This window comes from Amblyomma americanum, chromosome 9 (genome assembly GCF_052857255.1).
Source record: "Amblyomma americanum isolate KBUSLIRL-KWMA chromosome 9, ASM5285725v1, whole genome shotgun sequence".
Lineage (NCBI taxonomy): Eukaryota > Metazoa > Arthropoda > Arachnida > Ixodida > Ixodidae > Amblyomma > Amblyomma americanum.
This window is the reverse complement of record NC_135505.1, coordinates 127,794,574-127,820,778: the sequence shown is the minus strand read 5'-3', so window position 1 is coordinate 127,820,778 and position 26,205 is coordinate 127,794,574. Positions and strand designations below refer to the sequence as shown.

Here is a 26,205-nt window from a genome sequence, read left to right as displayed (position 1 = left end):
TAGTCACCCAGTTTGCTAGTTGACACGCCTTCACTTATTCTGCTGTACTGCAGTGCTGATAACGCTATGCCGTAAAAAGCGCTATTCTATCTTAAACAAAGCTATTTTTAAAAATTGTGTAAAATCTTAGGTGAAACATGTTGTTTATACAAACACTTACGAAGCATGCGCGAAGGAAATTTAGTTTATTTGTTTTAATAGCATTTCACGAGTTCAATATATTTAGCGGAATCCGCCCAGGCGAAATAGTTTTCAGTTAGGCAGTAATTACTCACATTATTACTGTCAATCATTTATAAAGATGGTACTGAATAACTATACCCTTCATTAAACTACATCATGCTTTGGCTCCGCACTTATTGTTTAGAAACGCCACACATTATTTCCCACCAAGTGTTCATAGTTGTCCTTCGTCCTGTGTTTTCGTGTACTTTTCTTTCTTGTAGCGGTCACCAACTTTCCTTTTGCTTCCTAGACCCATTACCACTGGCGATGAATTCTCTCACATTTCTGTGCCCTTAAAAGAAACTTCACTACATGGTAGGTCCTCGCATAATATCCGTTATTTCGTTTCACTCTATTGCTTTATGAAGAATTCTTTCTTACAGAGCATAGAATGCCACTACGTCCTCCTACCTAAGATGCTACTAGATCTCAAAACAGAATCCTTACGGTGTGTGCCAAGCTCCTCTTTGACGATCCGATGTGTGTTGTCTATGTCGGCGTCCTTAGTAACGTCCATCTGGAGAACTTTGATCCTCTTGAGGTTTTTGAGCGACAAAGCCCCTTCGCTCTTCGCATCCAGGCATCCGGCAAATACAAGAAAGCCATCACGGGCCAGACATTTAGCCAGGAGATGACCGAAGCCACTGTCGCATCCTGAATAGCAGACAAATAACCATCAACCATCAATCTCTTCTAAAAAATAAGAGAAAATAAATGTCTCGCATGCGTAAATAGGATAAACTTGTACTCAGAATGGCTCTAGAAATTAAATGACATCACTTTCAACACGTCTCGAGCACTGGTTTTCTACAAAAAGGGGTGCACATCTGTACCAATGACTGTACCAAGTGTTCGTACCTAAGTGTTATGACTTATACGAAAACTTGCACTAAATTTAAATTTGCTTAAAGAAGTATTATGAGGCAGTTGATTGGCGGAAAAGGCTCAAAGGCTCAACACACTTTCAAATTTCATTTTTCACACCAAAATGGGCCGTGCCGAACTGTATGCCCACCCACACTTGTAAAAACACACACAACACGGAGTCCTATTAAGGAAAAATAAAAACATAATGAATAGTTTGTTTCAAAGAACGGTAGTATTTAGCACGCCAAAATGTGGCACCTAAGCGTACCTCTGTCCGTTTGCAGGCACATGAAGCAAGCGGAATAGCATGTGCCTCGTGGCCCTCCAAAGAGATAAAAACCATGGAGAACCAATAAATCAGCAAAGTGTATTAAAGGCAGTTAGGGTTTATTATTAGCAATATTAGACAGTCAAATGTGCAGTAAACGAGAAGACCTGCCAGAAAACGTCCCATTGTCAAATAAAACTGAAAATGCCATTGCACTGCTGTGTCCAGATCGCTACACTTGTTACAAATCGCTGCAAATGCAATCTTAACCTGTTTCTCAGCATGAACAACTGTTTGTACCGCGTTTGTTATGAATAAAGACTTCTATTTCGTATTCTACACAACTGGGACCGGTTGCACAATAATAATAATAATAATAATAATAATAATAATAATAATAATAATAATAATAATAATAATAATAATAATAATAATAATAATAATAATAATAATAATAATAATAATAATAATAATTGGTTTTTTTGGGGGGAAAGGAAATGGCGCAGTATCTGTCTCATATATCGTTGGACACCTGAACCGCGCCGTATGGGAAGGGATAAGGGAGGGAGTGAAAGAAGAAAGGAAGAAATAGGTGCACAAAAAGGCCGCAGTCGATAAATCGCGGCATGAAAATTTCTCAAATTTTGGTGTCACTAACAAATATTTTACATTTTCTTTTGTATGTTGTTACTTTATCTGGCATGATTCCGAGTTTATAATTTCATTTTTAAATCCTTCAGTATTTGAGCATTAAGGGGTTAATTACATCGTGTCAATACAGGGATATCCAGCAACAGCTGTTTGGCCAGTGGGCGTTTACGTACTTGAAATTTTCTTTCGACGCGGAACTCGAGGTAGTCGCCCACTCACCTGTGATGAGCACCGCCTTTCCGTCACCGCTTATCTGTCGCACACAAACCAGACCCCAGAGCCATTTTGCGAGGAAGTAGCTGGCGCACGTAACCAAGAGGAGGGTACCCACACACTCAGAGATGCCCGAGAGGAGAGGCAGACGCGGCCATAAAAACCACAGCAAGGCCGTCAGGACCAGAAACAGCGTCCAGGACACCCTCATGACTGGCAAGACCTGTTTTGACAAATAGCCGGCGCTGTACAAATAGCCGGGCCAGGAAAAGAATTCATACAAAAGAATAGCAAGAGGCTTTTTAGTAACTCGAGCCAGGAGATTTTCAGGCCCAGCTGAAAGCATTGGGAGGACATAGCGGATATGATCCATATGATATAGACGTGTCCTAGCTTTGAGAACCTGACAGAACAAATGGGTCCTAGGCGGCACTGCTTCCCGAACAGAAAAAAAAAAACAGGGACAACGTGAAGTCATTCGTTTCGCCCTAGCGGCTGCTGAGATACAGAGATCACGGTCGATGGCTGAGGGGGACTGGATTGGATTATGGATTTTTATGGCGCAAGGGCGTCTATGGCCAAAGAGCGCCATGGCTCAAGGTATTTTTCGGCTACTCAAGGTAGGGTCAAAGACCCATTTTCCAAGCATTTCACCCCTTACTAGCCGAGCACCATGCCAGGGGAAAGCTTGTACCCATTCTATCATCGATGGGTACCCGGCGGCGCTGGGGATTGAACCCCGCACGTCCCGCATGCTAGGCGGATGCTCAACCACTCGGACACCGCGGCGGTGGCTGAGGGGGACTGCACCGAACTGCACCTCGGGTCCCCGTCAACCTTATGACGGTTGTTAATAAATGTTTTTTCTCTCTCTCTCTCTCTCTCTCATAAAAAGAAACATGTTTCGTTTCTGTGCACAAAAGTAGGCTACAGACGTGACACACACTGTCGAGCACGCAGCAGATGCTAGGCCAAGTGCAAAAACAAAAAATAGAAAACGATCAAAAAATAAGCGTCCAAATATGGTGAGTAACAGTGTGGTGTTCGAAGTTCTGAGGATCATTGAAGTGGCTGGAAACTTTAAAAACCATGCATGCACGTGAATAACAAGTCGGACGGCTGCCATAAGAAAAACGGAGTGTATCACTAATTTGTTGAAGCGAAAAATTAATAGTAAGGGAGCGTATTTCTGTTCAAAACACCAAACTGCTCCTTCAAGATATATATTTATAGAAGCATTATACTCCAATGTTAACAACACAAAAATATGGCTCTAAGATAGGCAGCGGCCATTGGCTTCACGGATATATTGCCCTCAATTTAGCTTCGTCGTTTGCCGCTTAAATTGCTTCTAAAAAAGGACAGTGTCGTTAGTAACAAAGACTCGCTTTTGACTTACTTGAACTTGATTTGCCTCGTCTATTCTGTGTGTTTCAGCGAGCAGTTTAAGAAATTCTTAATGGTATGGTTGTTAAAATGATAAGAAAATCTCATTCAGGAAAAAATTGTCTTCCTCGACGGAAGTCAGTTAATTACTCACTATTGCAATGAGCTCGGTAAATTACTAAAATTTGCAATTACTTTTTAATTAGCACCGTCTGGCCATTAGTACCAATAGTAATTTCGTAGCCGCGGACAAAGTGATGCCATAATTACTTTACAATAAAAAAGTGCCTGTGGCTCAACTCAGCTGAGCGAGGATATACAGAGCGAAAGCAGTGTTAAGCATGGTTACGCATGAAGTGGAAGTGTGTTAAGCACGAAGTGGAAGATGCCCTTCAAAGTTAGCCGTCGATCCAATGGAGCAGATCAATTTTCATGATGCCGTGATTCATCCCATTAAGGCAATGGTTAATTCCCTTTAATCTGCCACTCCATATCATTTCACGCTAGCATGTCAAAAAGCATTAACGAACTCACCGAAAGCATAGGTCAGCGCTGTTGGCTGGAGCACCTCCTCTGACGGGCGTTTACCGTTTTGTTTTTGGTTGTATCCGGTTTGTACGCGTGAAGGTGTTCCACGTGTTCTCGAGAAAACTAAAATAAGACCTCACTAAAGACAACAATGAGTACCTCACTATAGTGTGTTGTTTTGACATTTATTATATTTTCGGCTGTTGTGTCAATTGTGAAACTCGCATCTGTCGAACCGCGTGGTGCTTCAGGATTTTCTTCTAGTATCCACTTGTTTAGCCCTGCCCAGATTGCGTGAAATGAGTAGTTCAATGTGATTTTATGCACAAGAGTTGGTCGGGAACCATGAGCCAACAAAAACACGCTACATATAGCCAATCAGTGCAAGCTTTTTATCAGCAGAAGTTTTGCATGGAAGGGAAAGGAAATCTTGCCCATTATATTTGGGCTGAAAATTCTCTCTCCTGCTTCTTTGGACAAGGCTACTCCGGCTTGCCAAGTTATTAATCACCTACCCGGCCACGCAACCTCGCCTTCAAAGCCCGAAGCAAGACGCGGAATGGGCAACTGTTTCTCCCAAGGCCGACTCGTTTTTCTCTTGCTCGTCTAGTCACGGAGACTGCTACGACTGAGTTCCTTTACTTATCCTCATTAAGAAATCGCGCGGGGCTAAGGAGCAAAAATTTCCGCGCAGTTTAGCATTCCCAACCACGAAATATTGTGCGAAAGAAGATTTTTGCACGTGGACACCAGCGCCACGTGCCTGAAACTGCGATTGAAGGCGCGTTTCCTTACCTTTCTTGACTTGAGCACAGATGGAAGTTGACAACAACAACAACAACAACAACAACAACAACAACAACAACAACAACAACAACAACAACAACAACAACAACAACAACAACAACAACAACAACAACAACAACAACAACAACAACAACAACAACAACAACAACAACAACAACAACAACAACAACAACAACAACAACAACAACAACAACAACAACAACAACAACAACAACAACAACAACAACAACCCCGTCGTGGGTATGTGCCATGTCACGAAGGCAACAACAACAACACGAGCCTGACGGGCTGTGGCGACAGCATAGTGCTGTTGTGCAGTGGCCAGAGGAGATGGTCTGTTCGCGCGTCCGCAGGTTCGAAACTCATTCGCTGAAATACGTATTTGATTTTATTTCTCCAGATTAGTCAAGGTTACCCTCATTCAGTGCCCCATTTATTTCCCGCCATTTCTCGCATAACGTGACTAACTTCACAAGCTTTACCCCACACCGGCATTTTCCAAGTTATGAGGCCAATGGTGAAGTGATAGTGGGCAGTTAACATTTTGACTTCGAATAATTTTATCGCCAGTTGTGCAGGCTGACGACACCCCTCAATCGCTGTTTGTCAACACCAGGACATTCTTTTGGTTTCCAATTCAAGGAAGTGGCAGCAAATACCTAATAGGGCCACAACACTCGCATCATAAGAACATCTGCCGCTTCCCACATAAGCCAGGTTCAGCCGAATGCAGACATAAATTAAGCAACGTAGATTACATTAACAACACTGCTGCACAGACAGGCGATAAATGAATACATATATCTGCCCGAGTATTCTTTTCACCATAGACGCGCCTTAATAATCACGCAGCTAATACTATATCATGTATGACATAGTTTGCTGCACTTCGGCAACGTATACGCGGGCTCCACTGTACTCAAACTGCACGAGCAGTGCATGTCCGGTGGCGTTTAACTGCTAATAAACCAATTAAACCAATGCACCTTATTCACAGCTCCTTGGCTTCAACCACGTACGCCAATACCGGCAATAAATTTGAGAAAAGGATAATACAGTGCATTCAAACGAGCGAACAAAATTTCTGACGTCCAGCTACTGAGATTTTTTCGCATTCGCCAAACTACCATCCCTAACGTGCAAAACAAATGTGCTTCTCAGATAAATATCTTCTCAGTTTAAAGCAACCAGAACTTTCAAACCACTCCCTGTCGCACAGTGTTGATGCACATTCCTCAGAGCACCACGGGTTTCCATGACATGGGTCTTGGAAACGCGTGCTATGTGTCGGTGATGAAATCTCACTCAATGCTATCTTGCAAAGAGAAGCACTATACTTGTAACACACCGATTAACCTGGTTTTCTTTACTCGCAGTTTCCCTTATACAGCCGAGTTAAAGCTGCCGCAGTAGAAAGTGAGGGTCTTGCCAAGTTCATTATATTATCACGTGTGTTGAAATTTTAAGTGCTAACGCCACATTTCTACAAGTACCCAGAACCTACTTAATAACTTAACTCGATTATCACCTTTGGTACAATTCTTAGAGATATAACAGCCTATCACCCCAGAAAAAAATCGCCATATTCGGGAGAACTTTATGCACCTTCCTTTTGTGTGAACTGATTCATTCTAGCTTTAAACAGAGCCCAAAACTGGACAATTACACGACGGAAGACAGACATAGAAAACAACTTTTGTGTTTATGTGCTTCCTCTGCCGCGACTGTCCCGATTTTTTGGCGCTAAGTTCCAAGCAAGTGTTTTGTTGACGCTGCGATGACAAGTAACTTATCGAGTTTTAGGCGAGCGAAGTTTACTAGCGGGCCCTCGCAGATTTGACGAGCGCCCAATTCTCTGTAACAATGAGGTGCGCCTGTTTTTTATGCACATACCCGGTGGGGGCATGCCCAAGGCCTGGTCAATGGCCCCACCGGGATCTTGCGATGTGACAACGAGCAGGATCAATAGAGCGATTTGGATAAATAAGTGCGCCCGGTGTCTGGATAGGGATCTTTAGCAACCCTGGAAGACCAGACGGCAATTCATTCATGGCGTCAATTAACTGCCTGATGACCCCCGTTAGGCCATCCACCAGGCACTGGCCACGACCTCACCGGGATAATCAGCCAGCGAATCGACACAATAAACGAGTTGCCATGCTGTCGTCCAGGGCAGCTAAAAATCCCTATCCAGACACCGGGCGCAGTTTTTTTTATCCAAATCGCCCTATTGACACTACTCGCTGTTACATCACTGAAAAACAAACTCGCTGAAAGGCACAATCAGGAAAGAATCGCCTCTGCCAATCTTTTTCCAATCGCTGCTCACCTTTTTCCGTGCCGACGACGCCGTCAGCTGCTAACAACGGAGTCTGGCGAAGCTCGCCGGATCGCTAGCTTTCGTAAATACATTACGTGCACGCGCGAACACTCTCGTCGCCAAGTGCTTCAGCTCAAGTCGCGCAAAAGCGCCCTCGGGGGTTGTCGTTTCGCAATCCACGGCTCGTCGAACTTCTAAGCCGCTCATTCCAACCGGCTTTGTGGTTTCGATCGTACAAGTGGCCACGCACCTTAATAGGGCTGCGTAAAAAACTATCGAACGAAAAAAAAATTAATACGAAATAAAATTTTCCTCCTCAGTTGGGCTAGAAAAGAAACAACGTCGCAGATAGAGAGTGAGCAGCGTTACGTTCGATTCCAAGAAGGAAAAAAAAAAAAACTAAGGAGGAAGTGTGACGTCATGCGGTCAGCCTTTGCGAGCGGAGTGCTCATGAAGCCGCTCGCTTCCCCGTTTCTTCACTCTTTGAGTCAGTCCCTAATGTTTTGGTGCTGGTATGTTCTAGTGCGGGCGTCTGTGCGGCCCGTGGCACGGGCGTCTACAGCAGAGATCTTGACCTACAGTCAGTGTTGTAGGCGTTACCGAAAAAAAGTAACTAAATATGTTACTCATTACGCTAAAAAAATGGAACGCGTTACCACCCTACGTTACCTATAAATAAAAGTAACGCGTTACCGTTACCGTTACAGTTACCGAAAAAAAGTACCGCACATCACTTTGCCGTTACTTCAGGGATATAAATTTTAATTAGTGCGTCTTCGCTGCAAGAACTGACGATAACAATTTTACAAAGCCCATATTTCACATAAAACTGCTAGCCCAAACAACCATTTTACGCGATATTTTCCACAAATGTACAGGAGCTTGCCAATGTTATAGTGGCCTAAGGTTACCTGTAGAGATACATGTGTTGGATTATAACTCTGTGGCACATGGTGAAGCCATCTTCTGAATGTGACATTAAACACAAAATGGCACTTCATCATCAATTCTAACTTCACAAAGAAAACATCGCTGAATTAATTATAAAAATGTGATGTTCAAAAATGGTCACCATGCTTCCACTCTTTAGAGAATTTAGTGTGTGTGTGTGTGTTTTGGGAAGGGGAGGTAGGCGAAGGCGAGTGTGTGAATGTGTGTTCGTGCACGTGTTTCGTGCTATAGTGTCTTCTTTTTGTTTAGTTGGGTGCGTCGTGAAGGGCAGGTGTTTTGTGGCATGCATGCGAGCCACAACAAAGGTCGTCGGCAGCACCTGTTTGTTTATTTGCAACATCACTTCAGGTGTTCTGCGCTTTTTTTAGAAAAAGGGAACGGAGTAGGTGACAACTGGAACAAAAAGTAACTAGTAACAACTGGTAACGTGACACCTCACGTTACCTAAAAATGTTAACGTAAGTACGTTACCCATTACAGGTCCGAAATGGTAACGAGTACGTTACTAAGTTGCCAAATGAAGTAACGCGTTACCGGTAACGACGTTACCTGTAACGCGTTACCGCCAACACTGCCTACAGTCAGCCAGTGTGCCACGCTGGTACGCGCATGCTTGCGCGCAGCGGTTATAGATATCACCGCACGCTATCACGTGGCGTGATCACGGGAGGGCCGTCTCCGTCCTTTTTACTTTTTATGACTAAGCTTCACGTTTACCGCCGGGCGCTCCCTCCTGAGTTTTCGTAGCGGAAGCTACATTGGCCACGAACTTGAGATTTCGCTGTGGCGGTGCTCCGAGGAGGCACAGAGACCGACCTTCAGCCGTTGCCTAGCAACCGTTTTTTTCTCTTTGTTAAATCCTTATAGCCATCCAAGGTGCAGGCTTTGAATGCCACCCGGAATCCACAACCACAACACGTGCATGTGCTAAGCGACACGGCTTTTGTTGGCTTTGAATGCCACCCGAAATCCACAACCTCAACACGTGCATGTGCTAAGCGACACGCTTTTGTTTTGTTTAGAGTAAAATACAGTAATCTCTTAAAAGTGAAATATCCGTTGGCTGCGTTTTTATGGAGGCAAAACGCAAAAGGCGCCCATGTGCTGTGCGATGTCAGTGCACGTTAAAGATCCCCAGGTGACGCAAGATCCCCAGGTGACGCAAAGTGACGCAAGGTAAACGACCGCACAGTCGAAAAATAAATGCAAATAGAACTTACATTGTAAAATGTAGCTTGCAGTATTATGCGGGTTGATGCGAAAGCGTGAGCGAGCTTCACAGAGGGTGAGGCATCATAGGGTCTAGGTGCTATAGTGACAGCAATGGAATTGTCGCTCAGTCGTCCCGATAGCCTGAACATGACACTTTTTCGTGACCCTAATGCCTGGTTTCGAGAGCCCTCACGTACGAAGGAGGCACCGGCTTAACCAAATTACTGCCATAAGCTGGTGATGACAATGAATAACGCTACGCTAGCTGAGGACACATGATGACGAGGTACAACTTCCGTCTGCAGAGGCGTGTCAGATAACAAATCGATACCTCAAAATGCAGAACTGCGCTGTCTAATCTAACGGTACACCGTCTCACCACTCCTCTGGATCCCACACTTTGTTAACTTCCTCCTCTTACTTAGTCTAACTCGTACTTGATAGCCAACTAGCTGCGGCGCGTGTATCAAGAATACCGGCCGTTTACATTTAAAACTGAATTTTGAAAATTCATTTCGGCATACTTTTATCGTGTTTATTTCTACCTTGAATCGAAAAGTTAAACCCTCAGTACAGGTATCGGATGTATACCATCTTCATTATTAAAAAAAAAGGCCTTTGAAAATGCGTTGCTGTCGTTCATCGTCCAGGACGTCCACAAACATGGCGGCGTCTCCAGCTCCAGTAGACGCAGACGACTTAGACATGAAGCACGCAGCTCCAGTAGATGTTATTATTTTCCATTGTATGAGGATAACAATAGCAACAAATGTTAGCACGCTTTGTGAAAGCACCAAGACCTCTTACCTGCCTAAGGTGGGCAGACGAAAGCTTGGGGTCGCAAGCTCTAGCAAGCAGCTTCAAAGCTAGCAACAAAATTAGACAAATAAAGTCAGCTATGCTGGTTATCACGTGTTTGGTGATTCGAAAGCCCAACGGCTTGGGAATGCGCGAATTGTGCAGAGGGCGAAGAATATGCTGGGCCGTACAGTGACCTAAAATCTATTATTACAAAGTTACTCGTGGTATAGAGCTGGCCAAAAGTTCCCAGGCCGCAGAGTCTGCTTTTCTTCGCCATATCCTGACACTTCAGATGCCGATAAAGCTATCAAGATTGTAAAAGGTCAGAAAGATTCTTCTTTCACCTTGTACAGATATTTGGAGCTTCGCGTGTGTCGTAACGGCCTGACTATAGTCAAAAGCAGACCCCCGTGGCCTAGCAACTTTTGACCGACCCTGTGCCTGCCTAAGCGGGCTATCCAGCCCAACATTTAAAGCGAGCCAGGTGATTTCTGTAGTTGTTGACTTTTCTCATCTTTATTTCCTTAGTAAGCACAAACTATTCTTCCTATGGAGTACTCGACTGTGTGGGTACAGCTGTTTCTGTTTTTTCTCCTTCATTGGCGAAATAAATGCTCAGCAAGCCCTTTCTTTTCGTTTTTTCTAAGCCAACAAAAGCTTATACCTTTAATAACTTTTGTGTTTTGCGCATTGAGCTTCGACCAGAAATAAACCGGCCAAGTTTAATACATAACGACATCCTTTATATTATCTAGCAAGGTGGTGATCTGCCGTGTTAAGCACAAATTAACTTCTAGTTTCGTAACAATGTCGCGAAAAATTGTAGAGTACTTTTGGATGCGCAAACGTGCGTTCAAAGCATCTGTAACAATTTCGTGCCGAGACTTATCGTCAAAAGCCTGGTACTGACACAAATTCCGAATCATTGCATTTCACTTATTCTGCTCTGTTAGTCGTTAAATATATGGCTTATTAACATTTCTCAACTTGCTTCCCCTGAGTGTTTCGGCGGATTTATGCCAAATCAGGCAGCTGAAGTATTTGCCCACGGACTGAAGCGTGGAGAAGAATATATGTTAATACAATTAAAGACGGTAACCCAGGAGTATTTTTTTTTTCACATTTTCTATTGTGTACATCAGCAGGTTTATTCAAAAAGAGATGAAAGCGGACAGGATGCAGATACAGTGCGCACAGATGCAGAATAATGAATTGGCATCTAGCCTTGCGGTACAGAGGGACATTGACAAGGTCAGGCCATGCGTTCTGGACTAGATCAAGCTAGCGCCGCTTTCAAACGTGAAGCGTGCCGTGTCACGACAGTCATGCACATTCATCTCGGCACATATTAATTCTCGAGCTTCACTTAATTCAAACTTCAACTGTATTGAGCATACCACTTCATCGGGAGCAGTCATCACCCAAAAATCTCATTTTCAATGTGCGCATGCATTTCAATCCAATCTATATTTTCTATGGGAGAAAAGTGTTTTCTTACAAAACGTGTAGTTAGGAATCTGGAAATAGTGTTCTGTAAGAGCGAGTGTTCGTGCACTGAGTGGAAACATTGCGAACTTGTTAAACCTTTTATATTAGGACTATTTCCACCATAGATAAGAACTACGTATTGCGAAGGCACCAGTGCGCTACTGGCGTGTGCAATCAATAGCTGGATAGAAGGGGCAGCATAAATAATGTCACCACTCTTTCAGTCCACACACTGCGATTCAGAACTCGTGTACACATCGTGATTCAGAACTTGCGGTGTGTCCTCAAATACATCTGCGCTTAAACTGAAAGGCTCACAAGACTATGAAAAATGTGTGCAATCATGAAGCGCAGGCCTGACTGTGGTATAGGAGGATATGCCTCCAACTTTATCTATCGGAGCGTCTGTGTAAAGCACAGCTTAGATCTCGATGGCATCGCATTTCTGCACTATAAGCAGAACATCAACAGCAAGAACGCATGAGCAGGTTCAAGCAGATATGTAGCAACCCTTGGTAACGAGTGGTATAGTAGGTATTTTGAAAGCGTACCAAATGGCCAAAGTTTTATGATGTAGTTTTTGTGGTATGCCTCTCATATGCTTTACAAGATTACTATACGCAAAGTACTCTATCCACAAAGCCGATATACTCACTCTTTTGACACTTTTTCAAACCGATGCGAAATGCTTCGCAGTATTTAGTTCTCTCTTGCACCATGCACATCTTGAATAACAATGCAATACGAAAACACGCAAGGACCTGCCTCGCCCCTCTCGCAAAGTTTGACTTGAGTGCAGCACTGTCCACTGAATTCACCAGGACATAGCTAGTTCGAGACTTTTGGACACATGTACAAACACAATGCCACACCACCACGAGCACGCCAGCGCTCACTTCTTCCACAACGCGATCTTTCTCGACCAGAACAAGATAATGTCTACGGCTTCAGTAGGCAGCGCCCTCAAGCAGCATACCCAGGCGTAGTCAAACAGGGCCATCGTTGTGTATCGAGTTTTAGGATCTGTTTCTCTGACGGCAAGAACCATTTGGTCGACAAGATCTTCGATGTCCTCCTTAATCCTCCAGTCGTACAAGGCCTTCATTGACCGCGTCCAGTCGTGAATTTCTTGCTCGCTGTAGTCTGCGGTGACTTCAGCAGGCTGAGATTTGAACTCTTTCTCAACGGCGCTGATGCAGCCGACGGCCTCCGTGACCTTTGACCTGGAAAGATTTTTTTAGACTTCTCACTCTAACGAAGAAGAATATTGCTGTTTGGTCATTGATGCTCTGTGCAATGGCCTCATAGATTTCTGGTCTTACGGGTGACAATGAAGAACGAGTGTAAACCTTTATACTGGATGTTTCACCTAAGATTCTCTTAAATTATTTTTAATTAGGGTTTTTGAGTTAGAAGAGCTGTTTTTTTTGGCAAAGCATTTTCAGTGTAGCGCATCAGTATACAGCTAAGACGTGCTAACTAGTAGAATGGTTAACTCATAATTTATAGCAAACTTTTTAACTATTAGTATTAGCGTCCTTATTTTAACTAACAGGCACCACTGCACCGCACTAACTCGTCGAAATAGCCAACATTTGGTGGGCCACAAAGCTTAGGGCAACAGCATTTTCGAAGTTACTTGCAAAACCTGATACAGATATTACTTAAGGTGGGCTACACGTTTGTCAATAAATAAGGAAACTAACAGTATTAGTTTAAACATAACTATTCAATATTAGTTAACTAGCCTGCTAGTTAGCATGTCTTAGCTCTGTTATGGCCCGCACACACCGCTGACAATGCCCAATGCCGAAAAAGCTCTCTTTTACCCGAAAAAGCCTATTTTTATAAACTGCAGAATATCTTAGGTACACGCGGAATACACGCGGTATTTTTCAATTGAAGTTTTTTTGCATCTACACATGTACAGATGACGGGAGTACATACAAACAGCCAAACGAATTCGGCTTGACGGGGTTTGTACCCCCTACAGAAATGGAACCATTCACAATAAAGACAACACAAAGATACAATAACTACCTCGCAATTAGGCAATTCAAAATGCGAGGCCCATCGAACTTTTGATGGTCGATCAGCCCGAACAAAAAGCAACGGAGGTAAACGGATAGCCCCGGACAGTGTCTCTTCTTATTTACGTATCATTTCACCCTCCCAGAAGCATTGCGTACTTTTGAAGACCCTTTCTAACTATTTGCACGCATTATTTCTGTCTACTTACCTGTATGTCAGTGGCTCCACAGCGACGACGTCGACGCCTTTGCCATGGCACTCCCGCCTTAGTCCGTCAACCAGGGAGCGCACGGCGTACTTCGTCATCGCGTACGGCGTGGTGAAGGGCAGAGTGAAGTAGGCTAAGAAAAAAGGACGCAATCGCGTTGAGTGCTTCAGTACTCCATTACAAATGGCAATTTTTGCTAGCCTAACATAAGTTGCTTTGCCCTACTGGGCCTTCTCCGATTTCTGCATCATCGTCCAATTAATCACAAAGTTTCGAATGCAGAAGCAAAACAGGCAGCGGCGACACAGCAACCTTATATAAACGCCCCGCTGCACGCTTATGTGTAGTTATAACAAACGGCTCAGCCTATCAGTGGTATTGAAGTGACGTCACTGGCGCCATCTGTTGTCCACCGCGTAAGTGAGGCGGCGCAGGCCGGTAACAGATCATAATCGCATTATACACGCGCACGGCCTTTTCCCGTGCTTCATGTACAAAAAAATAGAGGCCGTTGTGACTTCGGTGAATACTAGCCACACCACAATGAGCCGAGGTTGTTTCTACAGGGCGGTTCACATATCAAAATAATATAACATATCAAACCAGTTGCAAGCTGCAGATCAATAAGGAACAGATTTTACGCACACAATAATTTCGATCACTCTACCCCCTGAATGCCAAACAACACAGCCGATTTGCATGGTCATTATTCAAATATCAAAGGCACTGCATTTTTGCAGAAGAAGGAGACACATGCCTCCAGGACATTTTTTTTCGACCGTTTCGTTTCACAAAACTGAGTATAATTTGAGACGCCGGAGGGCCGCGGATTGTTCAGTTCACTCCTCGGTTACCTTAGCATTAATGTGAAAGGCAAAAGACTTCATAGTCTGCAATCTGCCGCTAACGACCACTGATATAAAGCACGAAGTGCTCGGAAGATGAGGCAGACATAAGTCGGAAAATACGATGGAGTCGCTACGAAAATTCAACAAAATATTTTGTTATCCTTTCGTAACGACACAATTTTGTGTAGTATTGCGGTGTATGCTTTTGTAACGACAGATGAGGTTCCGTCATTGCAAGAAGTAAATGCGTAAAACTACAGAAACGTCTGTTGTTACTAAACGAATATTTGCTTTTAATACAAGGCAAGGGCCTGAACTGCTACGTGAAAACCTGCCTTGACTAAAGTTTTTATTGCATTTTTCGATAGGGGAGAATAATTTAAATGCAATCGCATTTCATTCTCGCATTGTGCTCTTCTGAAACCAGTGTGCAATACCCTGACGGCATTTACAAAGGGAGCGCCTTTTGACAGTAAGCAATGTTCACAAGGACCCGCTTGTTAAACGATACGTCGCCGCAAAAGCTATGTGTGAAATCCCGTGACCTAATTAATTTGCAGAAACGTCAGTACATCTCTGTACGAAGGGCCCACTTTGGAGCGACACATGCGCGTAGTCTGAACAGTTCGCGCACTCATAGAACTTCCCGGCAAGCTTCGTTTCACTGTTGTCCTGCCTATGCATAACTTACACAGATTGCTGGCGACGTCCTGCCTATGCGCAACTTACAGAGATTGCTGGCGACGATGACCGCTCGTCCTCCGCTTTTCCGGAGCATCGGAAGAAACTTCTTGACCACTCGCACCACTCCGAAGACGTTGACGTCGAAGATTCTCGTGATGCTGTCCATGGTCATCCACTCAATGAGACCACTGTTCATCATGGCGGCGTTGCACACCACAGCCCACAGTTCTGAAAGAGCAATGGATCGATGTCAGTGCACGTTAAAGATCCCCAGGTGGTCGAAATTATTCCGAAGCCCTCCACTACGGCACCTATTCCTTTCTTCTTTCACTCCCTCCTTTATTCCTTCCCTTACGGCGCGGTTCAGGTGTCCAACGATATATGAGACAGATACTGCGCCATTTCCCTTCCCCAAAAAACCAATTATTATTATTATTATTATTATTATTATTATTATTATTATTATTATTATTATTATTATTATTGGCATCCAAGGCTGCATTATTAATACGGTACTATTAGAAGCCCCGTTTGGATACAATAAGTCGTCGGTCACATAACTCTCATGGCTGGAGATGACGTCAGCGGAGCGAAAGTGAGAACTATACCTTTCTGGTTGGCGTTTGGTTGTGTGCAGACAGACATGTAAGGGTGGGCAGACACAACATCAAAGAATGACATTGCATCCAAACTAAGGCCGTGCTTTGTGACGACATTTTTCTCCGTCAGATCTTCTACGTTTTGCTTATTGTTCAGTCCCGCCTTTTGTTCTAGGGAATGCAAATGATACTGCATGCAGTGAGGGTATCAAAGAGGGGGGGGGGGGGGGGGGCGTTAATTAGAAAACTTTAGCCAGGCCGCTCAGAAATTTGCCGAACGCTGCCTTCAGACGCTGACAAGGAGTACATTTCGGGACATTGGAGCCGTTATTAAGCCTCCTCTATGCTAAGCCAGTTGGTGAAGCTCTCACCACTGCAATCTGTTCATTTTGTTTTTGGATCTTTCTAAGGAGCTACGCCAAGGGTGCATTATATATATCTAAAAATTACCACCCTCGTTTTTTTTTTGCTCGCGTCATTCAGCTACAAATTTCCTTTAGAAGCTCATGACTGCATGCCAGTTGCCGGCACTGAAATCTTGGGCTGTACTTGTCAAGTGAAGAATAACGAACCAATTGACTGACGCTTACAAAATATGACACTGCTTCGAATTTATTCGACTTGGTTAGAATTCGCTTCAAGATTACTAAACTGATGAGGCATACTACTAACCGTCATAGGCTCGATAACGCTCGTAGGTGTGGTAATAAGAATACCGGTGCCGTAACATAGTGACAATCTTCTAGTTATTGCCATCTTAACTGTAAGAAGCGATCTGCAGAGCTACACGTGACTGACTTCACAATGTTAATGGCTTATGGAATTGCATTTGTTCTCAATTAACTTGTGCACGCCATACGCAGCCAGAATTGATCTGAAATTGTCAATATATTCATCAGATCGCACGATGCTTAAGGTGAGAGTGGTCCGGAATGACTTGCAAGACATTTAGGGCATAATAACGGCTACATCGCGTGACAAGAGGCTAAAACGGAAAGTGAGCAGAGAGACTTGCGATTCAAGCGGTTCTTCTAAATTTTCTGCTACAGGAAATGATGTGGTAGTTGAGTGAAGTTAATTTTGAAGAAAAAAAAAACAGTCTTCTCAGGGACGATACTTATCGGTACGTCGACAGCTGTCGTTCTTCTTCCATCGTCCCCGTTTGGGAAGTTTCTTTTTCTTCTCAAGTTACGTCATACGTGCCTCAACGAAACCTTGACACTGTGCGCAGTAGTAGTAGTAGTAGTAGTAGTAAAGACTTTTATTCGACCATAATTTATAGGCCGAGCATGTCGACCGCCTGGGCGACCAGAAGCCGCTGTTCTTCTTCCCCTTCAGCGCCAAGCCAGTCGAGCCAGGTGGTGATGGATAGAAAGGGTGGGGGGAAGGAACCCGACTGCTGAGCAGCCGGGCAATAGAAGAGGCAATGGGCCAGGTCCGCATAGATGCAGGGGCAGTTGGGACAGGAAGGGTCCGATCGATAGCGATAGAGGAAGAGGCGGGACGGGGTGATAACTGCATTCATCTGAATGTGCCGAAGAAGGCGAGACTCCGGCACCGTGAGTGATGGATGAGGAGGAGGGTGTGCGCAGTACAATTAAGTTGCACTTTTGTAAGACAGTTGAGCGCCTAGCCGTGACCAGTCAACCTCGAACATTGATCAACAGGCTTAATGTCTTTTTTATTACTTTTACGCATTTAATGTGAGCGTTTTGTAAAACACATGTTAAAAGAAGAAAGTAAGAATACTGTGCCAACTTTACTCAGAAAAGTTCTAAAATTTCTTTGACCTGGTACCACGTGTCCCAGCTAGAAACATTTTAAAAGTTAGATGTAAAGGTGCAGACAAAAGTGAACGGAGCAGACAACTGACTTCGAATATTTTTCACGCGTTGCCTAATATAAATTTCATTCCATAGTATGGGGCAGTAAGGGCGTTAACGTTGGTGCGCTTTCTCAAGGGCAAGCAATGTTTCTTTATTTCCAAAAGGGAAAGCGTGATTGCACTTTGAACTGAATAGCATGCTCAGTCTACTTGTGTCCGTACCTGTACGCACTGAACGTGACAGTGTGGCTAATTTAAAATACACAGAGAACGTGCAGCTGTTTCAGCGCTAACTGCGCGTCTTTGCAGCTTGCAGTAATTTTATTTTTCTCCCACTTTTTCAGTTAAAGGCACAAGGATTTCTATTACAAAGAAAACTAAAGCGGCCATAGAGAAGTTCTGCTTGCCTGCACCGGTCTAGAAGCTAGTACATTTAGGCACTTAAATTCCTAGTAATAACAACGAACCTTGCAGTTATCACCGTGATCATGCATTCAGCAAGCACACTAAAAACGCCGTCTTCCCAAAGGTATAGCTAGCGACGCACCAACAAGGCTTGGCCCGCAAAAGGCCTTTGAACGAGAGCCCAGGTGTGCACTGAACTCCCCGGCCAGGAAGGGTGTACTATGCCACCTTGGCGCATCATTTACACTTGCACTCACGTGCATGCACCAATGTGTGCTGCACGGCCGCTTCCTTAACCAATCCTCCGAGGAGCTGCGTTCACGGCAGGCCTGCCGTACGCGGTGGGAATTCTGCGTGCGACTTTCGTGTTTTTGGTACGCGGAAAGAACGGCATGAGTAGGCGTTAGTGCACGTGGGGCTCGCATTCCTGCTAGAAAAGCATTCAGTTATCGGCTACTACAGCCACATTTTGTGCGCGGAGATTCCCTGGTGGGGACTGTGGATACACATGTCACGTGTACAAGGCGGTACCCACAGCCCATACGCAAGCGAATCCACGTCGCAGGTCCGAAAATCTGCGCGTGGAGATTGCCTGATTCTCTTTGTTTTATTTATAGAGGCTGGGATTTTAAAAAAAGTTAATTCCAGCAGGTAGGAAATATATTGTTCAGAAATAAAAGCGGCAATAAAATGGAATACACTGCATATTGCAATAACACAAGCAACTTCAACAGTAAATAAAGGCTGATAGAATGTAGCTGCAAGGTTAGTATTATGATATCCATTTATAGGCCGATATTAATGGTTTGTTAGTAAAGGTAAGTTAGCTTCTGTTGAAAGTTTTGTCATCGAGGTGCGCCCCAAGTCACTACGAACAAACTGAACTGCTTTTTTTCGGCACCCTTCCAAATCTCATCATACACTATATCATCATGTAGTGTATGCTTATATACACTGTCATACACTAATGTAGCTGGTGTGCCTTCGTGGTGAAGCGACAAGCGCACATTAAGAGCACAAGAAATTATTAGTGCAATGGTAGTCTGCATAAAAGGGTCCGAAATATTTGCTGCATATAAAGCAATGGGCGTATAATACCGTTATACGGCAGTAAGCGAACGATACGTACTCAAGGCTTTTCTCCCAAAAATCCACTACACCGGCAACGCGACTGATCCTTTGTTTCCTGTTAAAGCAATATTCAAAGATTTATAATGCACTCGCAACGTAAATGAAAATACCGACAATTTTTTAAGATGCGGTGTGAAGACAAAGATTTTTTTAAAAAACTTTTTGTATTGTGAACGAAATAACTGACAGTTGAAGATAATGTTATTAATTCGTGACCGCACTGTGAGGCTTGATCCTTTAGGCGTTGTGCAGATATTGTCAGCTTTACGCTCTATTTTCCTTTTACGTTATAAAACCAACCCAACAGGAAAATTGACCACAGACTAATAAACATGTAACCCTTACCATTTTTCATGCTTCGCACGCAGGTTTAAACGGCTCATATTTTTCGGCACCCACTCTCAGCAGACAGCTGTCTCTATCGGGCGCATATCATGTAATAAGCTCCGATCGACTACTTTAAGATTACGCGAACCGGTGCTTTCTGGACTGTGAAGCTCAAGACACATGATTCATGAGTCTAAGTTTTAGTTTTGGCGTGATGTAAACACGTATGACAGAACAATATAGAGAAGTAACATTTCACAGCGCTTGAAAGAGTTCATTCCCAATCGTGAGTAGAATTTTCTTCACTTAACAGCATAGTCGCGTTTTTGTCGCTCGTACAGACGGAAGTTCACGCGAAAAGCAGAACTAACTTCCGGGGCAGCTTTTTGAATAGATGTTTTGAAATTGTCTCCCAAGAGACTTACTATACATCATCATTGTCTGCTTTGTTTTCTCCAGGTCAGGTAACAATACTTGTTTATACTAAAAGACCCCATCGTTAAGAGGGCGCTTGCCGAGGTAAGCTTGCAGACCGAGCTTGTATTAGCATTATTTGAATAGAATTTGGCTCTATAGATAGAGTTTTTTCAGTAGTGCTGTTACATTAGGTCTGTCAATATTCAAAACATGTCCTGACGTTCCGGACCATGACATGAATTTCGTAACTAAACGGTTATTTGTGTGTAGCCATATATAAAGAAACCCCCACAGAATCTCGTCCTTGTGTTGATCGGTATGACTATCTTTGCGTATGCACATTTGTTCTCAGCACGCTTACGTATTGTTACATTGGTCAGTTTTTCCGACGCACATTTAAACTGGCACTAGCCTCGGTTGCAACTTCGTAGCTAAAAGCCATTGACTGTAATCAGAGGCTCAGACTGTATATACCGTCACATCATCTCGATCATTTTGATGTTACGACGTTTTTTTTTTCGGCCCACCTTTTGATTGAGCCTCACTCTGCCCTCAGGAAAGCACTGAGATTCGGCAGTATTGTACAGGGGCTGCAGTATTACTCCTGTTGCTCTGTTCAGGACCTCGTGAAACGAATTTTTATTCGAGTGTAAAAATTTTACAGCGCTGTCACTTTTTTCAGGCCGTATCGCTACAACCAGCCGAGTGGCAATCTTCTTTATGCCGCAAGCTAAAATATACTTCACTTGGGAGTGTACTGGACAAAGTCATTTAAGAATAATTTTCAGTACAAAACCAAGGCTGGAAACCTTACTGCGGGTTCCGAGCTCCGCGTTGATGGTCCGGTAAGCATCATCGATATCCACTTCCTTGGTGACGTCCATTTGAAGGACCTTGATGTTCGCTTGCTTTTCCAGGGACATGGCGCCTTCACTCTTCGCATCTAGGCATCCGGCGAACACAACAAACCCGTCTCTAGCCAGGAACTTAGCCAGCAGGTGCCCGAAGCCAGTGTCGCACCCTGGAAAGCAGAGTTAGGAGCATACCGATGAGAAACTTTCAGGTCATCATGGCACACCTTTAGGACCATATTGGGACGCAAAGAAAGGAAGGTCCCGCACAGCGCTGTCTGTGCGGACGTTGAACTTTGCCGCGCCCTTCCTGAGTCTTGCGCCGTGAATCAATACAAAATGATCGAATTCGCCATAGCTTTCGCGTCGACTACGCTGCTTTTTCTCGGGCAGATTTCTCGCCGTTAACTACACAATGCTCTCAAACATAGTGAGGAGTAGACATCAGTGTATCGTTATGCAACCAGACCGACGTTTAGGCTGCCTAAGCAAAGCAGAAACAAGGCGAGACTTCAGAATAGTTCTTTACATGGCAGTTAAGGAAACATTACATCGCACAGACTCAACTGTCCTGTGCTTGAGGCTGATACAGCGAAAGGGAGCAAATAACTCTCGTCAAGGCAAATGGCGTTAACAATAATTGTCCTTTGCTTGAGTTGATGCACTACGTAGAAGGAATTGAAAAGCAGTGCACCATTCAAGCACAAATTATGGCGAAAAATTGTTGCTTGTTACGCTGATCAGAACGCTGCTTTGCGACTGCTGAATTGTAGCTGACAAGGGCGAAATATTATTTCACAGTAATAGATTCCCTCTCGATATTATGCGCTTTCTTGCTCTTACGTTTGAAAATTTCAATATCTTTGTTCCGATGGTTATGCTGGTATTTCCTCTCTTTTGTTGTACGGGCATTACATTAGTAAAACATTTAGTCATGCAGTCAGTTAATTGGTCTGTTCATTCTGCATATCCATCGTTACGATGTTCGCCGATAACAAAACAGCATGTACTGTCCACTCACCCGTGATGAGCACCGCCTTCCCTTCGCTGCTCACCAGGCGGACGAAAGCGAGACCCCAGATGAGCTTTGCGAGAAAGTAACTCGCACAGGCCACCATGAGAAGAGTGCCTGTACACTCGGCAATGCCAGGAAGAAGGGGCAGCTGAGGACACAGCGACCACAGAATGGCCGTCAGGGCGAAGAACAGCACCCAGGAGACCCTCATGTCTGGATCCTCCTGCTCTGACTAGAAACTGCGCTGTTCAGACACCTGGCCCAGCTGCGAATAGAAGTCAAAATATAATCACTATCCGCATAACTTACTCTGTATCTGTCAGCTGGTAAGACGGAGGAAATTTTGTAGTAGAAGCGCAATGCATTTTGTGTGCATGCGTGTGAGTGTGTGTGGAAAGGGTTTGCGTGGTTGTGTCCGCACAATGAAAGACAGCCCACTAAATTGAAAGCTATAGCTGGTGTATAGAAGAGAATTGGCCCACAATACTGCTTGCGTCTTCATTGTGGAAAGAAAAAACTTTGACGTGATGCGAGCATCGTAAGTTTGTTATCTATCAGGTCATGAGATCGGTGCATACACTACTGTTTCTGCCAAAGGTAAGATGGCGACGGGGTTTGTTTTTCAGCTATGCAAGGAAGCACTTCTTACATCCTTTTATCTCCAAACCTGTGTAAAGAAACGGAGAATCCTTGTCCTCACCTTTTGAGACGTTTTGGTCTTTTGGACTTTCATATGGAATGCATCATACGGCTGATATGAGAACCGATTTCATGTTCCCTAGTTGGCTAGCAAATAAATGTTTATAAAACTTTCTAGGTTTCTTATTTAGTCATGAAAAATTGCAGATCCGACCATTATCCTTATGAGAAAACTTCCTCCTGTAGGTTTTCGGAAGCAGAAGTTGCAGAACTTGCAGCATTAGTAGAATAAGTACAGATATAAAGAGAACCACGAAAAAAAAGAACATTCACTGGTAGAAGTAGTAAAAGAAGAAAAGTTGACAACTGGGCTTGTTCACAGTCTACGCGAATGTATTAGCCGCACCGGCCACTAATAAGAAGCACCTGGCGGCATATATGCATCCAAAATTGACCATGTTCTCCACTGTACCCGAAGAGAAAAAAAAGGGTATTCCTTTGAGGTCAGTGTACGACGACGTTTGGTAGAAGCAAATGGGCTGCTGGTTAATAACCGCCATGAAGCGGAAACTTCACAAGCTAGAAAGTTTTAACGGAACAATCAGGATCAATCGCAATAAAGCATATACAAGTCCGGGCTTAAGCGACCGAAGAAAAAGGAACTGCTTCAGTCTTTTCGCTAAGCTTTAGTGATGGTCCGGTTAATCAAGAAGACGTCGGTTATGTCCCTTGTATATACCTGCGCACCGAGGGGCAAGAATAAAAGAGCATGTGCTGAACACATGACTGCAACCACTGGCCCCTGGCGTCCTCGCATAATAACCATAACTTTTAGTTGCCACAAATGTTTGCAGGATGGCGGCGTCCTGGAGTAAAAGCTGCCTTATGGCAGCTTGACAGTGCCTCAAGCTCACACATTGTCAGTGGCAAAATATAAGAATATAAGTCGCAGCACAACTGTCAACTTATTTTCATCAGTACAAGCAAATGGAAACAATACCATGCAATTACACACACCATAAGGGCCAGAGATAAACATTCACACGAGCCAGTCCTCGTGCATGCACGCGATGTCGTTACATCTTCGGTTACATATGAGACAAAGATGTTTTATTTATTTATTTATTTATTTATCCCTCAAAGGTCCCTTTCGGGACATTACATGAGGGATGGGGATAACACGGCAAAAAATATTATACATTAATGAAAAATGGACAAAAATTATGTTGATGAATAGGCTTCCTCGATAGTGGTCTTGAACATAAGGCAATAAAAAATTTCACGATTGTACAGTAATTACATAACTGAAAGGGTTAAAAAGAATCAATACGTCTGACCTGAAAAAGTTTTCAGCATGCCATTCCTCGAAAGTGCGCTGGAAAATGTTCTAAAATATGAGTCGCACGTGGGGACGTGAGACTGCAAGCTACCTACCTGTTCAGTCTTGTCGGCGGGGTAGTCGTGCAAGCGGTCGGAGTCTTGCGAAAGCGCAGCTGAGGTGGGGTGCGTTCGTTAGATTGAACGTGAGCACACGACGACAATGGTGCACCGGCGCCTTCTAGGACACTCGCCCGAGGCACGCTCTCACGTGTGTCACGCAAACGCGCAATCGAGAGCTGGCGGGCTCACAGTCGCCCCGTACTCTCCTCGGCTTTGGTGAAGCCTCTTAATGTCCGTTCGCCTCAGCGCATTCGAAGCGGCCACCCGTCGTTACGCAATGGTCCCTTCGGTATAAGACGCCGCTCTGCGGCCGTGTCCGTAGTCTCATCTTTTTAATACCTCACAGTGCATTTCAGAGAATCAAGAAGCGAGGAAAGAGTCGAGGCACACAGTTGAACGCCACCACTTTTCCAGCGCAGATGCCAATCCCTGCTTTTTTGAGTTGTGAGCTTTGTGCCAGCCGATTACTCTGCGTGTTTGTGTGTAGCTGACCACACGTGTGTGCGTGCTTGCGTGTGTGTGTGTGGGTGCGCGCGCGCGAAAGAGTATGTATGAGTATGTGCGTGCGTGTGTGTACGTGTGTGCGCGCGTGCTTGTGTGCGTGTTTCCACTGAGAACAACAAAGTGAAACGTCGTATATGCGCTCAAGGTTCAGCCAGTACATAATCCACCCCCCAACGTCGGTCATGGGTCGGAGCGAAGGACAGTCATTCTCGTAAAACCGGTATTTACCGCTTGCGCCACCTTCATCCTGGCTTCATCGCAGAATAAGAAAGCTATAAAAAAGCAAGGTTCGTTTCTGGGGCTTCACTCTCGCACATTAGAACAGGTCCGGAGGAGAATGTAAGTAAATCGAAATAAAAATAGCGGAACGTTTAATGGCCGTCAGCAGCGGTCGCCGCTGCCCGTTAATTATACGTGCGCCGCTTTCCTGATGTGAACGTCGCATTTTGACACTCTGCTTTCATTCTTTGTGCATCATGTCCCCTTCGACTGTTAAGCACGCGTTACACCGTTCTTCGTTTTCTCGAATACAGTAAGGGAGGTGTGTCCACCGGTAAAACCTCTCAATTTTTCTTGCTCAAGAAACGACAATTCAATGACGGAGAATTTCTGGCGCTCAAAATTGCTCGCAGAGTCTCACTACCTGCGTGCAGCTGTGGAACGTGCGGTGCTTCCAAGGGCATTTTTCGATGTCGAACATTGCGCGATCACGGTTTTTCGAAAATACAGGCGAAAAAACGTTTAAAATAGCAGAATATAAACACTCAGTGAGTTAATGTTTATATGGGTGTATAACGACATGCAATCATAGGTACATGAAATGTAATGAATGTTATTTGCTTTTATTTCGCTTTAAATGCATTTTTGCAAACGGTGAAGTACATGTTTTTTCTTCATATTGCTGTATTTTCTGTTAGTGATGTTTAAGCCAATTGCGGGCAAGCGTGACAGCCCACCATACGCAGTCATTACGGTTGATGAAGTGACTTTTTGTGACAATTTTGAGGGCGTACGTAGCGTCTTCACTGTGTATTCACAGTACTCTGCAGAGGTGAATCATGCCGAAGACTAAATGAGTGTTAATTATTTCGCCAATTCACCGTAGCAGCGCATACTTTATGAGATAAAAACAAAAAAAAACCCCAAAAGCGACGTAAGCAAAATAATTACTGCTGGATTTTAAATAGCTCCTGTGCATAAGATGTCATCAGAAAGAAATTCGCACTGCAGACAAAAAAAAAAAGGGAACTCGCGGCCAAGTAGTTGATAGCACACTGGTATATCAATAAATAGTTGGACAAAGTCTCATTCGCCACTTCACCGATTCTGCATTTGATTTATTTTTGTTTGTCGACATTGCTTTGTAACAAATGACATACTGCTGTCCGGCCGTAGCCTTACGAGCATTTCACAACAACTTGGTTACCTCTGCTGAGAAGCCTTTGATTCTTAATATAAACTGTTAGAGCTCTTCGCAGTGATTGCTCGCGATCCGCACTTAATAATTTAGTCGTTTCATGACATGTTCAAGGTTGCACGGCATGATATCGAGAACATGGTCAGA

The 26,205-nt window shown here is 44.1% G+C and overlaps 1 protein-coding gene across 4 annotated transcripts in view; it reads right to left on the bottom strand.

The window, feature by feature from the left end:
• The window catches only part of LOC144104290 (retinol dehydrogenase 7-like), a 40,289-nt gene that overhangs the window by 7,786 nt on the left and 6,298 nt on the right, over positions 1 to 26,205 (bottom strand). The window contains exons 1-6 of one of the 4 annotated variants that reach the window (XM_077637189.1): positions 24,132 to 24,345; positions 22,065 to 22,323; positions 21,007 to 21,213; positions 15,534 to 15,716; positions 13,957 to 14,089; positions 11,300 to 12,940 (exon numbers count right to left, since the gene is read on the bottom strand). In XM_077637189.1, coding sequence (XP_077493315.1) covers positions 12,610 to 12,940; positions 13,957 to 14,089; positions 15,534 to 15,716; positions 21,007 to 21,213; positions 22,065 to 22,269 — 1,059 coding nt within the window. In that variant the 5' untranslated portion in view covers positions 22,270 to 22,323; positions 24,132 to 24,345 and the 3' untranslated portion in view covers positions 11,300 to 12,609. Of the gene's footprint in view, positions 1 to 672; positions 880 to 2,230; positions 2,448 to 7,274; positions 7,414 to 10,326; positions 12,941 to 13,956; positions 14,090 to 15,533; positions 15,717 to 21,006; positions 21,214 to 22,064; positions 22,324 to 24,131; positions 24,346 to 26,205 lie in introns of those variants that run through there. The other 3 variants (XM_077637188.1, XM_077637191.1, XM_077637190.1) reach the window with 3 other exon arrangements.